The 20,653-nt window shown below is 41.8% G+C and overlaps 2 protein-coding genes across 5 annotated transcripts in view; one reads left to right on the top strand and one right to left on the bottom strand.

Moving 5' to 3' along the window:
• The window catches only part of LOC122551052 (TBC1 domain family member 8-like), a 97,437-nt gene extending 94,325 nt beyond the window's left edge, over positions 1-3,112 (top strand). For all 4 annotated transcript variants that reach the window (XM_087988094.1, XM_087988092.1, XM_043692695.2 and 1 more), the window contains exons 19-20: positions 1,230-1,327; positions 2,538-3,112. In XM_087988094.1, coding sequence (XP_087844220.1) covers positions 1,230-1,327; positions 2,538-2,966 — 527 coding nt within the window. In that variant the 3' untranslated portion in view covers positions 2,967-3,112. The remainder of the gene's footprint in view (positions 1-1,229; positions 1,328-2,537) is intronic.
• Positions 3,113-3,154: 42 nt separating this feature from the next.
• Positions 3,155-20,113, bottom strand: rpl31 (ribosomal protein L31). Its single transcript, XM_043691709.2, has 4 exons — positions 19,956-20,113; positions 12,580-12,705; positions 5,288-5,400; positions 3,155-3,228 (listed from the first exon to the last, which is right to left on the bottom strand). The coding sequence occupies exons 1-4, from the start codon at positions 20,060-20,062 to the stop codon at positions 3,197-3,199; spliced, it is 378 nt and encodes a 125-aa protein (XP_043547644.1). The 5' UTR covers positions 20,063-20,113; the 3' UTR covers positions 3,155-3,196.
• Between the last annotated feature and the right edge of the window lie 540 nt (positions 20,114-20,653).

Below are 20,653 nucleotides of genomic sequence, written 5' to 3'. Positions count from 1 at the left end.
TAAACACTATGGGTAATTTAGCATGGCCAATTTACCTAACCTGCACATCTTTGAACTGTGGGAGGAAACCCACACACAGCGAAAATGTGCAGTCACCTGAGGCTGGAATCAAACCTGGGTCCCTGGCACTAAGGCAGCAGTACTAACCACTGAGCCACTATGCCACCCCCGAATACAGAAGAATGCGAGGCAGGGACTACTTGTATTTGACACAAGATGAAGGTTGATGGAAAAATGCTTTTAAAGGGACATTTGTGACAGAGCAAAGGCTGGAATTTTTATTCACTGGAACAACACGAACAACAAATAGGTTTGGCATCCAGGTATGTGGCCTGTGAAAGCATGATTTTATTGAAGTCTTGTGAATGACAAACCAGGCTCCCCTCGACCGCCTGGGGGTTCTTGCCAAGAATAGGAACATAAAATGTCGAGATGGCTGTTAGTATTCAAATAGTGTTGTTGGGGTTGTATATTTCCAGTGTTATGATTGGAAATATTGGACAAAGAAGATTCTAGAGTGAAACCTGGGCTTAATAGACTAGCTGTCAGAACAAATATGCAAAAATAAAACTAGAGAATTTCCTTGAGCTCTCAAAATCTGGAGACTATCCTCATTGCCTAAAGATTTTTACAAATGAGAAGTCATACCAGCAGAAGGACCATTTCTCTTTTCTAAACCCAACTTACTAATTGGCCCCTGACCATCTATTTCCATGTAAGTCATTAAAACCTCAACTTTGCAGTTACCAATTAAGCTCTCAGCTGATAAGTCATTTAACTTAAGTGACATGCTGTCTTGGAAATGTTTGAACTTACAGATCAAATTTGACTTTGACCTGTTTTTACTAAGAAAACATTACCTCTGTAAACTGAAACCTAAAATCCATCATTAAATAATTATTACAAACCTTTATCACAATCTACCTTAAAAACAAAGTTTCTACTTATGGTAAACCTGTAGCTCTTGTATTATTTTTATGTGGCTGGGGCTGTTCCCAACAATACCAGGTCTAAGAGGTTAAATTTTGTAATGAGCATCTTTGAAATGGTGAAACCCCATAAGTTAATCACAACAGTGGTAATGTCTCTACCCTTGGGTTCAAGTCCCACATGCTCCAAAAATGTGCAATAATATCTCTGAACAGGTTGATTAGGAAAATGCTACACTGGTTAGTTTACACTTGATGTGTATAGATGCGTGGACTAATTAAACAACTATTATTTAAAAGGTGGAGCAACCAATTACCGACACCAATTGAAAAAAATGCTTGAAGATTTGGTTAAAAGAAAAAAGGAAGCCACAAAAGATCTTCCGTTGATGAACCAGGTATGTTTGTCATTTAATTTTCAGAAATCTAAACCTTGTAAAAACAAAAGTAAACTTTTCTATGTAGGCAGTGCCAGAATACCTTTAACTCAGGGACAGTGGGAGTGACAAGACTTGCACTAGAGGAATGGGGGTAGCCACAAATACAAAACCTGAAAAGGAATTAATGTTTATGCAGGTACACCCCCTTTAATCCCAATATTATTGATTTCAATTCTTGCTGCACCCAATCAGTGGACAATGTATCATTTGCATTTTAGTGCCAACAACTGAACTCTGCTAATTTTCAGAGCATTTACATTATAGTAAAATTACATCATTTTGTATTTCCAATGTGTCTTTTTGACTTTTTATCCAATTGCTTCTTCTCTGCCAAAATATGAGCCTGATATCACTTCAACCTCCACCAAGGGTACAAGACAGTAGATCCAAAATCCACACCAGCTGGAATAGGGACAAAACTGTGCAGTTACCACTAATGTCATCTGTATTGGCTATAGTCCCAGTTGTTGTGATAATGCAAGTTTCATGTATGTGTTGTACTGCCAAGCTACAAAGTCATGGCAGAGGCTCCTAATTTCTTTTCACCATGTGGCTGGCAAGGAAAATCAATTGCCTACCATTGATGTATGTTGTAAGGATTTAAAGATTGATATTAAATATATTTGACTGTCCTATGAACCTTGGCCAATCCACTAACATAGGGACGCTGATCTATAGGTACATCTGCTATAGTTTCATTGTTACATTGCAACTATATGTTCCTGTCAATACACTACAGTGCGTGCTTTCACCCAGTTTCTGCCTGACAGATCTAAAAATCAGAAGTACAGTAAGAAGTTGCTTCATTGGTTACACAGATCAGCAATTTATCATTAAAGTAATTTATACTGAAATTGGAATTGACTGATTTCAATATCTGCAACAAATGAAAATGCGACCAAATAGTTGAGAATATTAACTGCTTTGTCTATTATTCCTACCAACCCCCACTCCCACAAATTACCTGTTCAAATTTGATTCAATTTAATTTGATTCAATTTAATTTGATTTGAATAGTAGCCCAGGAGTTGCAGGTTAGTATTTGAGAACAACAAAACTCTAGTACATAAGTGTGCAAATACTTGCGTTATGTACTTGGCCTGTCGAGTTGTGGATTTGGTGACTGACTTTACAATAATTTAGTTTTTTTAAATATAATCCCATGCAGAGAGAGTTCATCCAGTTTTGCAAGACATTATACAGTATGTTTCGAGAAGACCCAGAAGAGAACAACCTTTACCAAGCAATTGCTACAGTCACCACTCTCCTCCTTCAGATTGGGGAGGCAGGACAAAGGATACGTAGTTCAGGAAGTATTTCCGAACTGCCGGCAAGTTCTAAAGAAACTGAAGCACTGACACCTACAGATGGAGTAGATGCTGTGTTTGCAGAAGCAGATATGGATCTGAAAAATAAACCTACATCTTCACAGCCTGGAGAGGATGACTGGAGTGTGTCTTTTGAACAAATTTTGGCTTCCCTCTTGACAGAACAATGTTTGGTGAACTTTTTTGAAAGATCAGTAGCTGTAGAAAGTAAACTCCTTCACGCAAAAGCAAATCAGTATCAACAGAGAATTAATCAGACAATCCACTAGCCTTTTGAATGTATATTCGTTTCAACGCTGGCAGTTGAAGCCATAATTCTACTGTAAATAAATCTCCATTGTTCTAAATGTTTGGGTACAATGTCAAGTTTACAGATTGTATGTGCAATTTTGAATAAATTCATTTGAGTACTTGTGGTAGTTTAAAGTGTGTAATCCATGAAGTTTTCCCAAAAACGTGTAGTTATTTTTAACTTTATTTTTAATGAAACATTTACAATTTAATTTTCATCAACGTTGACTGTTTGCAGACCTGTAAAACAAAAAAAATTAAATGTTAATCTAGCTGCCTTTCTAAATTGTACATTTTGACAACCCAGGCCAGTTCCAGGTTATGAAAATTCCATCAACTGGAAGATCACCATTTAATACTGGCACCAGCCAACTCCAACTATTGCAACAGACTTTGCGTTGGGACTACAAATACCATTGGAAAAAAAGCATTGTTCAACTTGCTTTCAGACAGCATCAAGTCTACCACAATAAACAAAACTGATGCTAGAAATCAGAAACAAATTGCTGGAAAATCTCAGCAGGGAGGCTGCAGAAGGATTTAGACAGGTTAGGAGAGTGGGCAAAGTGGCAGATGGAGTACAACGTGGGAAAGTATGAGGTCATGCACTTTGGTAGGACGACTAGAGGCATGGATTATTTTCTAAATGGGGAGAAAATTCAGAAGTCTGAAGTGCAAAGAGACTTGAGACAATAATGAATCAGAACTCCCAAGATAAAGGTGCAGGTTGAGTTAGTAGTTAAGGCGGCAAATGCAATGACGGCATTTGAGAGGACTTGAATATAAAAGCAGGGACATACTTCTGAGGCTCTAGAAGGCTCTGGTCTGACCATAGTAGGAGTACTGTGCATAGTTTTGGGCCCCATATCTCAGGAAGGATATACTGTCCTTGAAGCGTGTTCAGATAAAGCTCACAAGAATGGTCCCAGGAATGAACACCTTAACATATGAGGAACATTTGAGGACTCTGGGTATATACTCAATTGAGTTAAGAAGGATAAGGGGGGATCTAATTAAAACACACAGAATGGCCCATACAGAGTAGATGTTGGGAAGATTTTTCCATTGGTAGGAAAGACTGGGACCCAAGGGCATAATCTTAGGGTAAAGGGAAGACCTTTCAGAATGGAGATAAGGAGAAAAAAACTTCAGCCTGTGTAGTGAATCTATGGAATTCACTGCCACAGAAGGCTGTAGAGGCCAGGTGGCTGAGTATATTTGAGACTGAGATAGATAGGTTCTCAAATATCAAGGGTTATGGGGTTCAGAAACATACCAGCCATGACTGAATTGCAGAGCAGACTTGATGGGCTGAATGGCCTAATTTCAGCTCCTTTGGTGTGGCAGCAGAATTGAACTGAAGAATCACTGGACCCAAAACTTTAACTCTACTTTCTCTCCACAGATGCTGCCAGACCAACTGAGTTTTCCTAATAGTTTTTGTTTACATTTTGCCAAAGTGATGTCTTAATCCACACAACTGCAAGACTGGAATAACTGAATTTAAAACAGCTTCCTTCTAATCCAAGTTGTTCACAGGATTGCTAATTTTTTAAACTTCAACTACTGGAATAGGCCTTTTCCTTGGGAGCAAGGAGGATTAATTTCAGGGACTAGTAGCTTTATATGAATTAAAGCATCATTGATAGGTCACTTGTTCCTATGAATAGAACCATGGAGAGAGAGATTCATACAGCAAATTTTAAACAGGGAATTATGGAAGGTATTACAGAATGAATCAACAGGAGTGGGCTTTTAAAAGCCACAACATAAAAGTTCAACACAGGACTTTAGTGATCTGATGGAACTATCTCAGACATAAGAACGTGACGGTCACCCCTGCCTTCAAAGCAAAAAGACTTTACTTCAGGATGGTAGGGTAACTATTGTAGCAGTGGTGGTTGTAACAATTGGGTTAAAGCCCATTCTGAGGTCATGTTGTATAACCAGGAATACAGAGTTGCCTGTTACAAAGCAATCTCCAATATGTCAACAGATTTCAGTGGGATCTGAGGGTCTTAAAATTAGGTCACCTTTTTAAGATACTTTTATTGAACTGGTTACCGTTTCATGTGACACATACTGCTCTTAAAAGAACAGATATTTCTTGTACAAAGAAACCCAGATCAAAAGTGTATTTTGCTGTTCCAAAAAAGTCTACAAATGACCCAAGAAACAATGCACTGCAACTGAACCATGATAAACAGGATCAGCATACAAGTCAGCCGCACATTAATTTGGGTTATAACAAAGCTATCCCTTCCTCTTTTATCTGATATTTAAATTTGCTGTAACTTACCCTTGTAGGATGTTACAGGAACATAGGTTACCAACGTGTAAAGTTTGTTAGGAGAATCCTCATCCTCATTGCGCTTTCTGGATAAACGCACACGAATGCGATATGGGACATTCCTGGAAGAAGTTTAAATTTTTGAACTTTCATTGCTTCATATTTTAAGCATAGAACTTAAGAGAACGTAGAACCTATTACGATTACCCATCAAGCCAAACTTGATGTATTATAATTGTACAATATGAAAATTAACATTTAATATACAAGCTTTCATGTTTGTTATCCAAATTATCTGCTGAAACCTTAATCTGAGTTATTAATCTTGTTATTTTTAAACATTAGCTTCAAGGTGGTAGAAATTGGCTACAGTTAAGGATATGTGTTAGGATCATAATTGTATACAATTTATATTAATGACCTAGACTTTGGAATACAAAAATAAACACAGGTTTTGGCGGTTGTACTATATTCATTTCTAAGGTGGATTTGACAGAAATCAATCTTTTCTCAGTATAAATTCCATTAAACATTCTGATCAGCGCAATTGTTTAAAGTTGAGATTTTCAACCAAACTTAAGATTGCATTTTACATCTCGAATATTGAAAACAGATCTGACCCATTATGTTTAGCTTTAAAAGGTAAGTCCGAGAGGCGGCCAGGTCTGTCAATCAAGAGTTGGCGTGGAGGCAGAGCGGAAGAGTCGGACATCGCACAGAGCCATGGTAATAGGGGACTCCATAGTGAGAGGAACTGACCGGGGCTTTTGTGGCAGCAGACGGGACTTGATGGTGTGTTGCCTTCCTGGTGCCCGGGTTAAAGACATCACAGACAGAGTGCAGGAAATCCTCAAGGACAAAGGTGAAGAGCCAGAGGTGGTGGTACATGTCGGCACAACTGATGTTGGGAAGAAGAGGAGGAACATACTACAGCGGGACTTCGGAGAACCAGGAAGAAGGCTGAAAAGCAGGACGTCCAAGGTGGAAAGCAGGATCTCCGATTTGCTTCCAGTTCCTCGGGCTGGTGAGGCCAGAAACAGGGAGATAATGGACTTGAACGTGTGGCTGGGGAACTGGTGCAGGAAGCAAGGATTTAAATTCTTGGATCACTGGGGTATGTTTTGCGGTAAGCAAAAATTCTACAAGAGAGACGGTTTGCACCTTAATAGGTTAGGGACCAGCATTCTGGCAGGCAGGTTTGCTACTGCAACACAGCTACATTTAAACTTAGCGGGGGGGGGGAAGAGAGAGAGGGGACAAACTGGATGTTTAAGAAGGAATTTGGAGGGAAAATTAGAACAAGGGAAGTCAAGAAAGACAACTAGATCAATGAGGCAGAAAACTCAAAGGAATCATGCTGTAAGGTTGAGTGAAATAGGAGTTGATGGGAAGGGTGAGGGCATTAACAAATTAAAAATACTATACATGAATGCGTGAAACTTTAGACACAAGATGGATGAGCTTGAGGCTCTTTTGGAAATTGGCAGATACAATATTGTGGGGATAACTGAGACGTGGCTTCAAGTGGACAGGGCCTGGGAAATGAATATTCAAGGCGACACGTGCTATCGTAAGGACAGACTGACGGGCAGAGGGGGTGGGGTGGCCTTGTTGGTAAGGGATGATATTCAGTCCCTTGCGCGGGGGGACCTAGAATCAGGGGATGTAGAGTCAGTGTGGATAGAGCTGAGAAATACTAAGGGCAAAAAGACCCTCTTAGGAGTTATCTACAGGCCCCCAAACAGTAGGCTGGATGTCGGATGTAAGTTAAATCAGGAGCTGAAATTGGCCTGTCGCAAAGATGTTACTACAGTTGTTATGGGGGATTTCAACATGCAGGTAGACTGGGAGAATCAGGATGGTATTGGACCTCAAGAAAGAGACTTTGTGGAGTGCCTCAGAGATGGATTCTTAGAACAGCTGGTGCTGGAGCCGACCAGGGAGAAGGCAATTCTGGATCTGGTATTGTGTAACGAACCAGAATTGGTCAGGGACCTTGAAGTGAAGGAGCCATTGGGAAGTAGTGACCATAATACAATAAGCTTCAATCTGGAGTTTGAGGGGGAGAGGGTACAATCGGAAGTGACAATATTTCTGTTGAATAAAGGGAACGATGGAGCGATGAGGGAGGAGCTGGCCAAAGTTCAATAGTGCAATACCTTAGCAGGGATGACAGTGGAGGAGCAATGGCGGATATTTCTGTGTATAATGCAGAAGTTGCAGGATCAGTTCATTCCAAAAAGGAAGGAAGATCCTAGGAGGAGGTAGGGGTTGCCATGGCTGACGAGGGAAGTTAAGAAACATATAAAGTTAAAAGAGAAAAAGTATAACATAGCAAAGAAAAGTGGGAAAACGGAGGACTGGGAAGCTTTTAAAGAATAACAGAGGATTACCAAGAAGGAAGTACACAGAGAAAAAATAAGGTACGAAGGTAAACTGGCCAATAATATAAAAGGAGGATAGTAAAAGATTTTTTAGGTATGTGAAAGGCAAAAAAATGGTTAAGACTAAAATTGGGCTCTTGAAGACAGAAACAGGGGAATATATTACGGAGAACAAAGAAATGGCAGAAGAATTGAATTGGTACTTCAGATTTGTGTTCTCTGGGGAAGACACAAGCAATCTCCCTGAGGTAACAGTGGCTGAAGGACCTGAACTGAAGGGAATTTATATTTGCCAGGAATTGGTGTTGGAGAGACTGTTAGGTCTGAAGGTTGATAAGTCCCCGGGCCTGATGGTCTACATCCCAGGGTACTGAAGGAGGTGGCTCGAGAAATCGTGGATGCGTTGGTGATTATTTTCCAGAGTTCGATAGATTCGGGATCAGTTCCTGCGGATTGGAGGGTGGCTAATATTGTACCACTTTTTAAGAAAGGTGGGAGAGAAAGCAGGAAATTATAGACCAGTTAGTCTGACCTCCGTGGTGGGAAAGATGCTGGAGTCTATCATAAAGGATGAAATTATGACACATCTGGATAGTAGTAACAGGATTGGTCAGAGTCAGCATGGATTTATGAAGGGGAAATCATGCTTGACTAATCTTCTGGAATTGTTTGAGGATGTAACTCTGAAGATGGACGAGGGAGATGTACTGTACCTGGACTTTCAGAAAGCTTTTGATAAAGTCCCACATAGGAGGTTAGTGAGTAAAATTAGGGTGCATGGTATTGGGGGCAAAGTACTAACTTGGATTGAAAGTTGGTTGGCTGATCGGAAACAAAGTAGTGATAAACGGCTCCATTTCGGAATGGCAGGCAGTGACCAGTGGGGTACCGCAGAGATCAGTACTGGAACCGCAGCTTTTTACAATATATGTTAATGATATAGAAGATGGTATTAGTAATAACATTAGCAAATTTGCTGATGATACTAAGCTGGGTGGCAGGGTGAAATGTGAGGAGGATGTTAGGAGATTACAGGGTGACCTGGACAACTTAGGTGAGTGGTCAGATGCATGGCAGATGCAGTTTTAATGTGGATAAATGTATGGTTATCCACTTTGGTGGCAAGAACAGGAGGGCAGATTACTACCTAAATGGAATCAATTTAGGTAAAGGGGCAGTACAGTCAATGAAGGTAAGCAATGCAGGTACAGCAGGTAGTGAAGAAGGCTAATAGCATGCTGGCCTTCATAACAAGAGGGATTGAGTATAGAAGCAAAGAGGTTCTTCTGCAGCTGTACAGGGCCCCTGGTAAGACCACACCTGGAGTAGTGTGCAGTTCTGGTCTCCAAATGTGAGGAAAGACATTCTGGCTATTGAGGGAGTGCAGCGTAGGTTCACGAAGTCAATTCCTGGAATGGCGGGATTACCTTACACTGAAAGACTGGAGCGAATGGGCTTGTATACCCTTGAGTTTGGAAGACTGAGAGGGGATCTGATTGAGACATAAGATTATTAAAGGATTGGACACTCTGGAGGCAGGAAACATGTTTCCGCTGATGGGTGAGTGCCGAACCAGAGGACACAGCTTAAAAATACAGAGTAGACCATTTAGGACAGAGATGAGAAACTTCTTCACCCAGAGAGTGGTGGCTGTGTGGAATGCTCTGCCCCAGAGGGCAGTGGAGACCCAGTCTCTGGATTCATTTAAAAAAGAGTTGGATAGAGCTCTCAAGGATAGTGGAATCAAGGGTTATGGAGATAAGGCAGGAACAGGATACTGATTAAGGATGATCAGCCATGATCATATTGAATGGTGGTGCAGGCTCGAATAGCAGAATGGCCTACTCCTGCACTTATTGTCTATTGTATTCACAGCTGGTTCTACAGTACAGCACCCACAATAGTAGCGCTTGTTGGGAAGCAAGTGATCTCAAGTGAGCAAATATGATGCATCAACAGCTAATTGAAGGAGGTCTTCGATCTCATCTGGAAGGCTCCAGTGCAAAAACAATTAGCCATGACAGAGGTACCAATGCACATTTGGATAATCCAACATTCAATCAAACCCAGCTTTAAATGTTTCTTCTGAATATATTGAGAAACCAGCATAGGAAGAGACTGTCTTCTTAAGAGAGATTGAATAGGTCAGGCCTGTATTTATTGGAGTTTGGAAGAATTAGAAGCGACTTTACTGAAGCATTCTAGTTTCTTAGGGGAATTGACAGCATAGATGCAGAGATGTTGCCCCTTCTGGGACAATCAAGAACCACAGAGCATAATCTCAGAGTTGGGAGTCGCACATTTAAGACAGATGAGAAGCAACTTCTTCTCCAGGGATAGTACACAGGCACAATTCTTTGCCAGAGAGGAATGTGGAGGCTGGTTCAATAAGTGTACCCAAGATAGATATAGATTTTTATTCAGTATGGGAATTGAGGGCAATTGAGTCAAGAAAGTGGAGTTGAGGATTATCAAAACTGCTGCCCCCTGTCTAGAAGACATCTTCAGTGCTTTGAAATTTCCTGTAAAATGCTGCTCTACTGTATCTTCTGGAATTTATTTGTTTCCGTTCCTGTTGCTTCCAGTTGTCAGTTCTGGTAGCTCATTGTAGTGGCTGGTATATTGGATCTAGGCCTATATGTTTGTTGTTGGAGCCCATGGATGAGTGACTTGCTTCTAGAAATTCTCTGGCTGCCCTTTGTTTAGCTTGTGCTACGATCACTGTGTTGTTCCAGTCGAATTTGTGGTCCTTGTCACCTGGGTGATTGGTTACTAAGGACAGCTGGTCATGGCTAGTTGGTGTTCGTGGATGCAGATTGCTAGTTATCTGCCTGTTTATCCTATACAGTGTTTCATGCAGTCTTTGCATGGCATCTTGCACATGGTGGGTAAACTGTCTTTTGTCCGAGTGAGTTGTCTGAGCACGGCTATCTGTTTATAGGCCATCGCGAATCCAAGTGGTCGGAGAAATCTGAGTTATTTATGAGATGTCTATTATATAAGTTAGCATAGCTAGTGTATTAGGTCGTGGCATGTCCTCATCGCGTTGTTTGTTTGGTAGACATCTGCAGATAAAGTTGTGGGGGCACCCATTCTTGAAGACTCTGTACACCTTGACCCAATATATCAGTCACTACAATGAAGTAGCAGAACCAGTAACTGGAAACAGCAGGAATGCTACCAAATATTCCACAGGATACAGTACAGCAGCGCTACACAGGAGGCTTCAAAGCACAGACGATGTCATTTAGACATGGGACGAAACATCTGTAAACCAGCTTCCCAGCTCACCGAACGTACCCACAACCACGACAACCAGCACCCGAGCTACAAATCTTTACACAAACCTTGAAATTAACAGGTATTTGGCATCTGTCTTTACAAAACAGAATGCAAATAACATCCCAGCCATAAGTCAAGAAACAATAGATAGGAATACCATCCCAACTGAAGTGGTACTGAGGAAATAGGCATTTGTGAGCAAGTTAATGTTGTGATGGATTTCAACCCAAGGTCTTTAAAAGTAAGGAACTGGTTTTAATATTTGAAACAATTTGATTTTGACATGTTCTTATTGAATTGGAAGATCGTAACACTTATTCAAAAAGGAGAAACAGAAAGCAGAAAAATACACGGCCACTAGCTTAACATCCATCGTAACGGAAATATTACAAGGTCTTATTAAAGAAATTTTGGCAGGGAACTTGTACAAGTTCAAGGTAAAGAATCAAGATTGAGTTCAGAAAGAGAAATCATGTTTGAATAATCTGTTAATTTGATGTATGACATACTGTAGATAAAGAGAAATTGTGGACGTACACATCCCAGAAAACACTCCATTGTGTTGCTTCAAAAGGTTTTTGCAGAAAATAAAGCTTGTAATATAGGGGATAACTGATTGGTATCGATAGAAGATTGGCTAGCTAACAGGAAGGCAAAAATGAAATTCTATCAGATTGGCAAATGTAAATGATTTGCCACAGGAATGGGTACCAGTACATCAACTGTTCACAATTTCTTTATATGACATAGTTAAGAGGGTGGAAGGCATGGTTACCAAACTGGCTGATGACACAAAGATAGATAAGCAAAGTAAGTTGTGAAGAGGAAATAAAGAGACTAGAAAAAGATATAGGAAGGTTAAGTGAATGGGATAAGATATGGCAATTGCAGTACAAGGTGGGAAAATGTGAAACTGACCCTTTGGCAGGAAAGGTAATAAAGTATATATTCTAAATGGTGAGAGATTACAGTACACTGGTGTTTCAATGACTCATTGAAACTTACAACATCCTGAGGCACCTTAACAGAATAGATGTGGACAGGATGCTTTATTTCATGGGAGCATCTAGAACAAGGAATTACTGTTTAAAAATCTATTTGCCCATTTAAAACAGAAATGAGACCAACTTTCCTTTCCTCTCAAATGGTCATGAGTTTTTGGAGCTCTTTGAAAAGGCAGTGTAAACAGGGTATTAATTTTTTTTAGAAAAAGGCTGAAGTGATTGATTCTTATTAAAGATGAAAGATTATGAGAGGTAGGCAGGACTGATTGAAGATACAATTAAATTAGCAATCATCTTACTGAATGAAGGAACAGACTTAATGGGCCAAATATCCTACTCCTCATCTGTGTGTTTTATGACAAAAGATATTGTCTGATTTGCACCTGACAGAAGCATGAAAATAAAGAGAAAAGTCAGCAACATGGGAAACAAATCTTGAACATCCGTCATGCTTTCTATACTCAATAAAACTAATCTTTGCCAATCATCAGGAAATGCTTTTTAAAATAAAGACATTGAAAGATTTGGGAAGTACAACTAATTGGTCTTGCACATTCTATCTGTCCTGAGATACTTGTGAAATACAAGTAAGAATGTTAACTTTAGAAATGATTTCCTGTCCATTACATACCTTACACCTTTAGCCCAAACAGCCTTGTTCAAACGAGTATCAATGCGGACATCAGGAGTACCCATTTCCTTCACTGCAAATTTACGGATCTCCTTAATGGCACGAGGAGCACGTCTCTTAAAACCCCTTTATAAAAAAAAAGCAAATCTAAGTTTTTATTTTGTCAATCACAACACTGACTTCTTGAAGATTAAGTCTTAGCAGATACATTGCAACCAAATCAAGGTAGAATTTTTGTAAATGCTACCCTTTAAAGTAATATCTGCATTCTAAAACAATCAAGAGAAGCGCTTTCATTGCCCATGCACGTTTGTGAAGAGCTTCTCTAAGAGAGGGTTACACAGCATGGATAGATAATTGAGTGATAGCCAATTTAACTAGACATCAAGTCTAATTCCACTACATAACACCAGGTCTGCAACCTTGTAGGTTACAGCATGTCAGGAGCAGCTCCAAATGATTTCTGCCTCAACCATTAAACTGGGTAGTAAATTCCAGACACCCTCCACTCTTAGTGAAAACAAAGGCTTTCCTTATGTCCCTTCCAAGCCTTCTACCAATCATTTAATTTTGTAACTCCAGCAATTGACCTCTCCACTGGAGAGAGAGTTGGTATTGCCTATATACTTTATCCAACACACTGTACAACACAATTAAGTCATTCCCAGCTTCCTCTGATTAAGGAAAACATCCTTAGCTTATCCAATCTTTCCTCTTATTTGCATCCAGTGTCTTCAATATCTTGTTCAATGAAGGAAAGCATCCCAGTTGCCTTCTTTACCACGTTCCTATCTGTCCTATCACCCTCAGTGACAATTATAGACACGCATCCAAGGTCTCACTTTCACCAGTCCTCTCACATTTCCTCCCATTTAATGAGTATTCCCTTCCTTTGTTTGCCAACACAGTTCTCCAAAATCTATGAACTCACATTTCTACAGACTGAATTCCAATTGTCACTTTTCCTTCCACTCAACCAAATATTGATATCTGTCTGCAATAGGCAGCCACCCCAATCACTATCATCTCGCCAATCTATTTTTGTGCTATATTTCCCAAACATACCTCCCAAGTCAGTCTAAATCATCAATACATTCTGCAAACAGCAAGAGATCCTAGACTGGAACAACATTGGAATCATTGGCAAAAAAAATTAGAGCATTTCACTGACAAAATTAGGTGCACTAACTCCCACAAAAGATTCAATAAGATTGAAACTGCTGATGGTTTGTTAACCTGAGCATGCAGGTAAGACACAAGACTAGTTGATTGGAGGTTCAATCTTGGTAGACAACCAGTGGGAGCTTGCCAAATACAATTAACGGTCTAATCATTTTCTGATTTCAAATCTAAATCCCAGTTTTAATTTATTCTGATATTGCTCATGATAGCACTGATGCCACTGTCCTTTTCACCTACCACAAACTGTGTTCTCTAAGAAGATTCCATTGTTGCAGTTTCTGGTTGAACCAGGTTGTTCTTATGACCATAAGTAGTGAGAACAAGAGTTGGTTGTTCGGCATCTTGAGCTTGCTCTGCCATTCAATAGGATGATGACTGAACCCACTTTCCTCATAACCCTTGATTTCTCTACTGATCAAAAACTATTCAGCCTTAAATATACAAAACCTTGATGGCCTGCACAAATACAGCTTCTGATCCCATACCCTCCCTGTAACCAGACCCATCTACTTCTGTATGAATAATACCATTTGTCACTGCCTGAGCCTCAGCCCAATCTGGTGAAATCCAAATCCATGCTTCTGTAATAACCAGCTCAATTATTCCATTTCTCTCCTGTTCAAACTATATTTCATATGCTCAAGTCTCCTTAAAACATTACTTCCCACATTTTAACCTGCAATAAATACCATTCACCCATATTCCTACTGACCTACACTGGTTCCTGGTCCACCAGCACAACATTTCAAGTTCACCCCATGGTCTCAGCCTCCCTCTCTTGCATTCAAAAATATAATATATAAAATACTTTGGGCATTTGGGTAGATGTTAAGAAGCTGATTGAAAGACATGGATTTTAAGGAATACCTCGAAGCAGGAAAACAAGGAGAGGGGATCATGGACAGAATGCCAGAGCTAAAGGGACAACAGAGATAAAGGTATAGCCACCAATGGTTGAAGTGTTAAAATAGTGAAAGAAGCTCAAAAGGTCAGAGGAAAGCAGTACAGATAGAATGGAACCTTGGCTGCTGGACTAGACTGTTTTGATAGGGGGGATGGAACAATAAAGTGATTTTACAAGTATAGCATTTAAAAAATAGAGATAATGCTAAACCAAAAGCTAATGTAGATCATCAAGCATACAATGACAGGACAAGTAGAAGCTGTGCAAGTTAGGACATGGGAGCAGACGTTTAAGTTTATGGGCGAGCAGAAAGTAGGAACGTGTTATAAAATGTAGAAGTTTAAAACAAAAAGAGGTGGGTGAGTGGATTAACTGGGACAAGAGCAGTGCTGGACAATGTCACTGAGTTGGAAATGACTGTCTTAGTGATTGTATGGACATTGGTTGGAAGATCATCACAGGTTCAAATATGACATCAAAAGTGCAAGTCTGGTTCAGCTTCAGTCATTTTTCAGAGAGCAGTCTAAATTACTCAGGAGTTTGGTTTCTACAACAAACCTAACAGAATGCTCTCCCAGTATTTTGAGTAAACTTCTGCTCATCTAGGGAAGGATGCTCGACAAGTAATTTGCAACGTAACATAGGATTTCCATACCCATATGGAGACTGAGTTCTCAAATGATATTACCAAGGAGCTGAAGATAGATGAGAAAGAGAGAAGTGAAGAAGTCCTTGGAGACACAGAGATTATGGTGTGGGAATGAAAGAAAAGACTTTGCAAGTGCTGTATAACTGTGAAGAGTTAAGGGTGTAAGCTTGCAATTGTAAGCCTGTCCAGCTGGACAATAGTGAAGATGCTTAGGGAGGAGAATGGTGTGATTGACAATGTCAAAAGTCACAGACATGTTGATGGATAGTTTACTTTGTCAATCACTTGGAATGTCATTTGGGACCCAAGAGCCATGGTAAAGATGCGATACAAATGAATTAGATTCCACATACAACTGATTAGGACTTCAACTGGGGCCTAATATTTACAAACTCGTCAGGATTTACTGTTCAAAAATCCTGAAGTCCACGGCATCACTGTCATAAAAACAGAAAACAGAAGCGGGGTAGGCCTTTTGGCCCTTGGAGCCAGCTCCATCATTCAATAATGACCATGGCTGAACATCCAATTCAATACCCAGTCCCCCTCTTTTTCCACATACTCCTTCATTCATTTAGCCCTACTTATAGTCAATATCTAACTCCTTCTTGAAAACATTCAATGCCTTGGCTTCAACCACTTTATTTGGCAGAGAATTCCAAAGGCTCACTACATGATTTGCAAAGAAATTTCTCATCTCAGTGCTAAATGTTCCACCAATGTCCTTAGACTGATCCCCCAGTTCTGGACTCCTCAGTCATTGGGAACATCTTTTCTGCATTTACCCTGTCTAGTCCTGTCAGAATTTTATAGGTTCCCATGAGACTTTCCCCTTCATTCTTCTAAACACCAGTGAATATATAATCACAATCAACCTAGTCTCATCGTATATCAGACCTGCCACTCCAAGATTCAGTCTGGTAAACCTTTACTGCACTCACTCCATAGTCAGAACATACATCCTCAGATAGTGACATCAATTGCAATGCAAACATTTCCGTGGTTTTCATTTACAGAGGAACCTCTTTTATCCAGCATTTGATTAAGTGAATTTCCGATTTTCCAAAAAAAATCGCAAGGTCCCAATGTTTGGCTAACTATGTTACCGGCATTCAATTAACCGAGTGAAATACTCCCCTCCTGTGTCCTTCGGATAATCGCTGTTCCTCTGTACATTTAAACTGTGACCTCCAGTCTTTGGGGGGGGGGGGGGGGGGAGTGGTGAGGACTTGGAAGTAGCAGACAAGGTTTTGATGAGACCACACCTGGAGTATTGCTTGCAGCTTTGGTTTTTTTTAATTCACTTTTGGGAGGTGAGTGTCACTGGCTGGACCCAGCATTTATTGCCTGTCCCTAGCTGCCCTTCAGAAGCTGGTGATGAGCTGCCTTCTTGTACAGCTGTACTCCACAAATGCTATTGGAATTCCCTCCCAAACAACATTTGGAACTTTCTAACAAGGATTTTACAATGCGACACAAATGCTAGCAATTAGATCCCATGATCTGTTTGCTACTTACAAATCATCAGCAATCCAAAGCAAGGACAGAGTTTACTGCTTTAGGGTGTAACTGAAGACCAAGAAAACCGTCTTCAGTTGATGTTGTCAGGGTTCTGGAATTTGGGTCTATAAAAGCAGATTTAGCAAAATAAGCCAAGGTAAGGTGAGAATAGCTTTCTTTCTGTGCATCAAGTGGTTAGAATCTGGAATGCAATACTGAATGGGAGAGGGGGCAGGGGCTTTCACAGTGAAACTGAATAAGCATCTAAAGATTTGAGAGAGATAACTGAAAAAGGTTTGGGAGTCATACTAATCAAGTTACTCTCTACAGAGCCAACACAGATGCAACAGACAAAACAGCCACCTCCTTTCCACATAGAAGGAAAGTGCGGCAATTGCTGGAAATTTGAAATAGAGACAGAAAATACCTGAAATGCATAGATCATCATCTGTGGAAACAAAAAAAACTCTACCAAGACGCTGCCATATCTGCTGAGCATATTCAGCATTCCTGTTTACTCTCCTTTCTGTGTGATGGAATGCCCTTCAGCCATCTGGATAAATGCAGCTCAACAATGCAAGAAGCTTGACACTGTTCAGAACAAAGCATGCCATTTGATTTGTCACCCCATTCACCATCTCAACAACCATGCTCTTGATCACCAAACCATAGTAAACTTTAAGTCAGCACAATCACAGAGGGCCCTTGGGCTCCTCTAGGTTTAACTTGAGGGTACGATGCTCAGGGAAGGTTGAGAAGGTGGAACCTTCAATATAACCTCAATCAATATGGGAATTGAAGCCAGTGTTGGCACAATTGCGCATTGCAAACCAGCCATTCTGCCAACAATTCCAGAAAATACACAAGTCTGTAGTAACAGCGTATACACTGTCTGCAAAACACACTGCAGCAACTCACCAAGTCACTATAGACAGCACCTTCCAAACCTATGGGCGGCACGGTGGTACAGTGGTTAGCACTGCTGCCTCGCAGCGCCAGAGACCCGGGTTCAATTCCCACCTCAGGCGACTGACTGTGTGGAGTTTGCACGTTCTCCCCGTGTCTGCGTGGGTTTCCTCCGGGTGCTCCGGTTTCCTCCCACAGTCCAAAGATGTGCAGGTTAGGTGAATTGGCCATGCTAAATTGCCCGTAATGTTAGGTAAGGGGTAAATGTAGGGGTATGGGTGGGTTACGCTTCGGCGGGTCGGTGTGGACTTGTTGGGCCGAAGGGCCTGTTTCCACACTGTAAGTAATCTAATCTAATCTAATCTATTACCACCCTGGGAGGAAAAGAGTAGATGTGTGAAAACTCCAGCATCTCTTGTGGTTGGAGGGTTCCTAGGCGGAAGATGAGGCGCTCTTCCTCCAGGCGTCGTGTTGCCATGGTCTGGCGATGGAAGAAGCCAAGGACCTGCATGTCCTTGGCGGAGTGGGAGGGGGAGTTAAAGTGTTCAGCCACAGGGCTGTTGGGTTGGTTGGTGCGGGTGTCCCAGAGGTGTTCTCTGAAATGTTCCGCAAGTAGGTGGCCTGTCTCCCCAAAGTAGAGGAGGCCACATCGGGAGGAATGGATGCAGTAATTGATGTGTGTGGAGGTGCAGGTGAATTTGTGACGGATATGGAAGGATCCCTTGGGGCCTTGGAGGGAAATGAGGGGGGAGGTACGGGCGCAAGTTTTGCATTTCTTGCAGTTGCAGGGGAAGGTGCCGGGAGTGGAGGTTGGGTTGGAGGGGGGGTGTGGATCTGACGAGGGAGTCACGGAGGGAGTGGTCTTTTCGGAACGCTGATAGGGGTGGGGAGGGAAATATATCCTTGGTGTGGGGTCTGTTTGGAGGTAGCGAAAATGATGAAGGATGATACGATGTATCTGGAGGTTGGTGGGGTGGTAGGTGAGGACCAGTGGGGTTCTGTCCTGGTGGCGATTGGAGGGGCAGGGTTCAAGGGCAGAGGAGCGGGAAGTGGAGGAGATGCGGTGGAGAGTATCGTCAAACACGTCTGAGGGGAAATTGCGGTCTTTGAAGAAGGAGGCCATCTGGATTGTTCTGTATTGGAATTGGTTCTCCTGGGAGCAGATGCTGCGGAGGCGAAGGAATTGGGATTATGGGATGGCGTTTTTACAGGGGGCAGGATGGGAGGAGTGTAATCTAGGTAGCTGTGGGAGTCAGTCGGTTTATAGTGAATGTCCGTGTTGAGTTGGTCGCCTGAGCTAGAAATGGAGGTGTGTAGGAAAGGGAGGGAGGAGTCTGAGACGGTCCAGGTAAATTTGAGGTCGGGGTGGAAGTGTTAGTGAAGTGGATGAACTGTTCAACCTCCTCGTGGGAGCATGAGGTAGCGCCGATACAGTCATCGATGTAGCGGAGGAAAAGGTGGGGGGTGGGGGGTGGTGCCAGTGTAGCTGCGGAAGATGGACTGTTGCCAGTGTAGCTACCTGACCTGCTGCGCTTTTCCAGCAACACATTTTTCAGTTCTGATCTCCAGCATCTGCAGTCCTCATTTCCTCCTTTTTCGAAAGTGAGGACTGCAGATGCTGGAGATCAGAGTCTAGAATAGAACGGTGCTGGAAAAGCACAGGTCATGCAGCATCCGAGGAGCAGAAAAATCGACGTTTCGGGCAAAAGCTCTTCATCAGGAATGAGGCAGGGAGCTGCCTGACCTGCTGTGCTTTTCCAGCACCACTCTAATTACCATCTCAAGGTCAACTAGGAATGGACAATAAATGTTGGCACAACCAAAGATGTCCATATCCCATGATTAAATGGGAAAAAAAACTCGAGATATAAATGACTCCATCAGTATGAAACTACCTTAGGTAACAAAGAAACCTGGACAACACAAACTTGTTGAAAGTAGAACATTTGTCCTTTTAGGAGCTTCATAGAATCCTTAGTATAGAAGCAGGCCGTTTGGTGCACTGAGTCCGCACCAACCCTCTAAACAGCAACCCATCCAAACCCATTCCTCCACCTTATCCCTATAACCCTGCATTTCCCCACGGCTAACCACCTCCCCAGCCTGTACTTCCCTGGACCCTATGGGCAATTTAGCACGGCCAATGAACCTAACCTGCACCTCTTTGAATTTACAGGCGTAAGAGATATATTTCCAACCAATTAATCCAGATGATTTAAAATTCTCTTTACTTACACGCCATGGATTCGCTTGTGGACATTTATTGTATATTCCCTCGTAACCACCTCGTTGATAGCTGAGCGGCCCTTTTTTTTCTCTCCACCTTTCTTAGCGGGTGCCATCTATGAACATGGAAAAGAATAGAGTCTAGTTATAACGGATGAAATGAGCAGCTTCACAAAGTATTACAATCCAGTAGCACCGAATGAAGCCGTAAGTCGCATCCATTCACTCGCCGAGCTCCAGCGCTCTGCTCGGTGCTGAGTAACCTCAGCCAAGGCTCCACACAAACAGCGGGTCACATTCGTGAACAAGCCGAGCCGGGGGTTGCCCAGTCAAACAGATCAGCCAAGGACAGTGGTTCTTAGACCGGGACGGAGGCGGACATTAGGCCCCAGGACCAGAGATCCAACATTAATTTGAATTAAACACTCCGACAGTGGGTCGGGAAGAGGAAATAAGCCCAGCAGCATGTTGTCCCCTCCGCCTAGATCCGATTCCCCCACATTGTTCCGCTCTGCGAGCTGTACAACAACAGGATGGAAACGGATTAGTATCGGCTCTGCCCAGAGTAAACTCCTCACCTCGTCCGAAAAATGTCGGAAAGGAAGGAACGGTGCATTGTGGGTGGTTCTTCAGTAGGAAGTACTTCCGGAGCAGACCCAGAGCCTTCAAACCTCCTTACAGAGACTGTCAAGTGTTGTGATTTACTT

The sequence above is a fragment of the Chiloscyllium plagiosum genome, unplaced genomic scaffold (genome assembly GCF_037043375.1).
Source record: "Chiloscyllium plagiosum isolate Xiang-an unplaced genomic scaffold, Cpla_swu_hap1 HiC_scaffold_6, whole genome shotgun sequence".
In the NCBI taxonomy this organism is placed as follows: Eukaryota; Metazoa; Chordata; class Chondrichthyes; order Orectolobiformes; family Hemiscylliidae; genus Chiloscyllium; species Chiloscyllium plagiosum.
Note: the sequence above shows the minus strand (reverse complement) of the source record. Positions and strands in the feature narration are given on the sequence as shown.